This window comes from Nomascus leucogenys, chromosome 2 (assembly GCF_006542625.1).
Source record: "Nomascus leucogenys isolate Asia chromosome 2, Asia_NLE_v1, whole genome shotgun sequence".
NCBI classification, from domain to species: Eukaryota; Metazoa; Chordata; class Mammalia; order Primates; family Hylobatidae; genus Nomascus; species Nomascus leucogenys.
In genome coordinates, this window is record NC_044382.1 from 29,852,214 (window position 1) to 29,857,356 (window position 5,143).

The 5,143-nt window shown below is 48.0% G+C and overlaps 1 protein-coding gene across 1 annotated transcript; it reads right to left on the reverse strand.

Moving 5' to 3' along the window:
• Positions 1-1,215: 1,215 nt before the first annotated feature.
• Positions 1,216-3,246, reverse strand: ADRB2 (adrenoceptor beta 2). The gene has a single exon (XM_003266361.3). The coding sequence runs from the start codon at positions 3,011-3,013 to the stop codon at positions 1,766-1,768; it is 1,248 nt and encodes a 415-aa protein (XP_003266409.3). The 5' UTR covers positions 3,014-3,246; the 3' UTR covers positions 1,216-1,765.
• Positions 3,247-5,143: the final 1,897 nt, after the last annotated feature.

Genomic DNA, 5,143 nt, shown 5'->3' on the forward strand with positions numbered 1-5,143 from the left:
GCTCAGACACACAGGCAAAAATAGAAAGGGGCTGGGAGAAGAAATGTGTTTACTTTTGTGATTTCCCCTAACGTGCCTCTTGACAGTATTATAATCTCTTCTCAAACAGGAGTCATGGCCCACAGGCCTCACCTCCATTGATAAACCCTTTCAAACAATTCATGTACAGACCTAAAGCCTTCTTAACATTTCGTGGTCACTATTTGGGCAGCTAGAAAACAAGTTTAGAAGGCAGCATGATGGAATGGAAAGAGTGCTGGCAAGGGTCTGTTACTGCCTAGGTGAACTGTGAAAATCCCTCTATGAGGCTCTGCACAATCAAGCACTTGCATTATAAAGAACGTATATATCTGCTGAGATTTTTACAGTTTCTACCAGTGACTCTCAACCAGGGGCTAATTCACACCTCAGGGGCTCTTTTGCAAAGTCTGGAAACATTTTTGCTTGTTATAAGCAGGGGGTGCTATTGACATCTAATGAACAGAGGCCAGAGGTGCTAAACATACAATGATGCAGCCCCCACAACAAAGAGTTATCTGGTCCAAAATGCTAACAGTGCTAAGACTCAGAAACTTGGTTTATACTGAATCGAGGAGAGTCAGTGGGAGAAGAAAACAGGGACCAAAGGAAAGAAGGAAAAGGGATTAAAATTCTGTTTCTAGGTCATGAGGTATCCATCAGTTATGTGTTCTCCAGCTTTTCTCCCCATGAACAATGTCTTTTGATTTTCCCTCAGAATTACAGGGTCATGTTTGAGTAGCTTCCTTGTAAGAACATCTTCCTTATCCCTAAAATTCCAAGCCCTGCTGCAGTACAAAGAGCTCCACTATAACACATGGCCAAGACATAAATATAAACAGTTTTGAAACAAGTAGAACTGGAAGGTGGGTGGTGGGGGTGCGTGGAGAGAAAAAAACATATCCCCTTAACTCTGCTTCTGTGAGTCAGTGTTTCTGAGGTAACAACACAGAACAATAACCATAGGGAGAGTTGAGCTATACAAAGAGCAGGTAGAACTGATTTGGGGCACAAGTGTCAGGAGAGATGCAGCTTTGCAGCAGCAGATTCAAAGGCAAATGAAAGAGTTAAGCAATCTGTGCATGGCATTCTTGTATCATTCTACATTAAGTCATGGGCAGTAATTACAAGTAGTTACCTGTGGTTTCCAGTGGGGGAGGAAACAGCACTCCAGTCAAGGGGTTTTGGAGAAACAGGTGCAATGAAGGCATGGTCAAACAATTTATTTACTGTAAACTTTAGACTTTGCTCAGGAAAACAACTGAAGCTGCTCCTCAAATCCCTGCCTAAAATACCCCGTGTGAGCAAATAAGAGGAGCGGGGAAGAGTCCATGTTCACAGCTGAAAGGTCCGAGATACTCAAAATCCTCAAGTCCAAGGGTGTAGGAAGGAAAATCTCCTTCAGATACAAATTATCAGCAGCAGTATATTACCCCTAATACTTGAATAGTGAGGTAGATACATGGAAAAGTCATGAAAACATAGCAGACTCAGGTCCTCTAGGACTAAAGCTCTTTAGACATAAACTTACAAATTCCATGCAGAGAGGAACTGAACTGTACAAATAACAAATAATCACTCAAATAAGTTTTCTCTCTTTTTACAGCTTAAAAAAATAAAAAAGGCAGAAGGATGCCCCTCCTCCTGCATATCTCTATACAATTTTATTCTAAGTTTATTACCCTCAAGTTAAATAGTCTGTTTAGTGTTCTGTTGGGGGGGGGTCTTAAAAAGTAGAAAAACTGCTTTACAGCAGTGAGTCATTTGTACTACAATTCCTCCCTTGTGAATCAATGTTATCACTAGGCACAGTACCTTGATGGCCCACAAAGTCTTCCGTGCCTGGGAGGTCTTCACACAGCAGTTTATTCTCTTTCTCCTGTTCCAGGTGATATCCACTCTGCTCCCCTGTGTTGCCATTGCTGTTGCTGGAGTAGCCATTCCCAAAGGCCTTCAAAGAAGACCTGCGCAGGCACAGAAGCTCCTGGAAGGCAATCCTGAAATCTGGGCTCCGGCAGTAGATAAGGGGATTGAAACCAGAATTGACATAGCCTATCCAATTTAGGAGGATGTAAACTTCCTTACGGATGAGGTTATCCTGGATCACATGCACAATGTTAACGATGAAGAAGGGCAGCCAGCAGAGGGTGAAAGTGCCCATGATGATGCCTAACGTCTTGAGGGCTTTGTGCTCCTTCAAGCAGAACTTGGAAGATCTGCGGAGTCCATGCCCCGTCCGCCCATCCTGCTCCACCTGGCTAAGGTTCTGGGCATGGAAGCGGCCCTCAGATTTGTCAATCTTCTTGAGCTGCCTTTTGGCCTCCTGAAAGACCCTGGAGTAGACGAAGACCATGATCACCAGGGGAACGTAGAAGGACACGATGGAAGAGGCAATGGCATAGGCTTGGTTCGTGAAGAAGTCACAGCAGGTCTCATTGGCATAGCAGTTGATGGCTTCCTGGTGGGTGGCCCGGTACCAGTGCATCTGAATGGGCAAGAAGGAGGTAAGGCCTGACACGATCCACACCATCAGAATGATCACCCGGGCCTTATTCTTGGTCAGCAGGCTCTGGTACTTGAAGGGTGAAGTAATGGCAAAGTAGCGATCCACTGCGATCACGCACAGGGTCTCAATGCTGGCCGTGACGCACAGCACATCAATGGAAGTCCAAAACTCGCACCAGAAGTTGCCAAAAGTCCACATTTTCATAAGAATGTGGGCGGCCCCAAAGGGCACCACTGCCAGGCCCATGACCAAGTCAGCACAGGCCAGTGAAGTGATGAAGTAGTTGGTGACCGTCTGCAGACGCTCGAACTTGGCAATGGCTGTGATGACCAGCACATTGCCAAACACGATGGCCAGGACGATGAGAGACATGACGATGCCCATGCCCACCACCCACGCCTCGTCCCTTTCCTGCGTGACGTCGTGGTCCGGCGCATGGCTTCCATTGGGTGCCAGCAAGAAGGCGCTGCCGTTCCCGGGTTGCCCCATAGCGCGCAGTCTGGCAGGTGAGCGCACTGGCTGGGGGCGCCTCAGCGGGCGGACCCAAGGCGGGGCTCTGCGGGCCGCGAGCAGATGCCTGGAAGCCTCATTCAGCGGCCGTGGGGTGGGTGTGGTGGGGACACGTCCTGCACACTCAGCTTGTTGGGTGCTAGGGGCTCGCGGTGGCTGCCAGTTCCAGCCCGTGCTCTGGAGAAGCCGCTTCGGAGTGCGCTCTGCCCGTTATGTGCACAGGACTTTAGGGGAACTGCCCTCGCTGTGACGTACGGGAACTTTCGGCCAATGGCACGCCGGCAGCCGCGAAGGGGCGAGGCACTTCTCCCCTTTCCTCCCCTCCCCTCGCCCTCCCTCTCCTGGGGCTGGCCCGGGCGCGGCCCAGCTGCTCCCTGGCGGGCGGGCCACCACTGCTTCCCGGCTACCCTGGCTGGCCCCAGAGGGCTAAAGCTGGAGCTGGTGTGCTTACCAGCCAACCCGGGAGCTTTTGGCTCTTCTGTGGCCCCTATCTGCCTGCCCTGGGCGCCTGCGCGGCTTGAGGTCTCAGGGCAGAGGGCAGCACACCGGCACTGCCCCACATTCGGAAGGAAACGAGAGTGCCCACCGAGGCACGCACATACAGGCACAAATACACCCCGGCAAACATGCTCAGACTTATACCGAACCACAGCCATAGACACTGAGACACACCCTCCCAGCTCACCGACATGCACACTCGAGCGCGCTCTCACACAGAAGCCATCCGGCACAAAGTCACCCCTGTCCAACATAGAAAAGCAGCCAGAAACAAACACAGAAGCACCCAGAAGCACAAAGACATGGTGACATACACAGAAAGTAAACACACATGCTGGCTTGGAGGCATCCAGAGCGACACAGACACGGATGTCTCCATCTGGGTACTCACAAACTTGCCTCACCCGAGCACTGATAATGCCCCTCTCCCAACATACACCCGGTAACCCAGTATATTCCCTTTCAAACATTTGGCAAGAGCACAGGAGGTGACCTCAACAGCTGCCGATTTCCTCAGCACACTCGCTGTCAAGTACTTTCGGTGCCCTCCTTGGGAATTTGCAGGCATGAAGAGAGTTTTACCCTTTGGATTTCATCTGAAGCGGGGGTATACATGTATGTATTTGGGGACGGAGAGAGAAAGTTGTGTGCTTTTGTTTTAATTTTTTTGTTTTTTTGTTTTTAACTCTTGAGAGTGTAGCATCACTCACTCATTATCTGTTGAACTGAAGATGCAATGAGAATTCAAACAATTTCTTCAGTAAACCCAGTGCAACTAAAAAAATCCTTTCATCTGCTGGATAGTTTGTTAATCTTTCGGGTTGCGCCATATGAAATTGCCACCATCTGGCGTCTGTGACTTACCAAAATGGCAAATTCATATGGTTCAGAGTATTAAGAATGTCTTAACATTAAGAACATTTTGAAGCTATAGAAAGCAAAAGATCCTGGCCAATATGGTGTAACTCTGTCTCTACTAAAAATACAAAAATTAGCCGGGTGTAGTGGCACGTACCTGTAGTCCCAGTTACTCTGGAGGCTGAGACAGGAGAATCGCTTGAACCCGGGAGGTGGAGGCTGCAGTGAGCTGAGATTGCGCCACTGCGCTCCAGCCTGGGTGACAGAACAAGACTCCATCTCAAACAAAACAAAACAAAACAAAAACAACAACAAAAAAACATAAGATAATTCTCCCTTAAGAAAAAGAAAAAAGTAAGACCAAACCTCAAAAGTAAGATCTTTGTTCATGAAATACTATCCTTTGCATCTGGCATGTGACTTTACTGCTAAAGTGAAATTAATTTTCAGGGTTTGATTTCCCATGTATTAGTGGTGTCTTTGAAAAACTGAAAGTATTTCATGAAGTGTAACTAAACGTACTTTGTAGATTACATAATAACATAACAATGGCTAACATTTATGGACCATTCTGCTATGTGCTTTTCATGCATTATTCTATTTAATCCTTCCCACAGTCCCATGGGGGTGGGGACTATTTTTAGCTTAATTCACAAATGAGGTTCACAAATGAGGTTCAAAGAGGAAAATGGCTTGCCCAGGGGCAATGGCTGGGCAGTGCCGGAATCTGGATTTGACCCAGGTCTGCCTGAG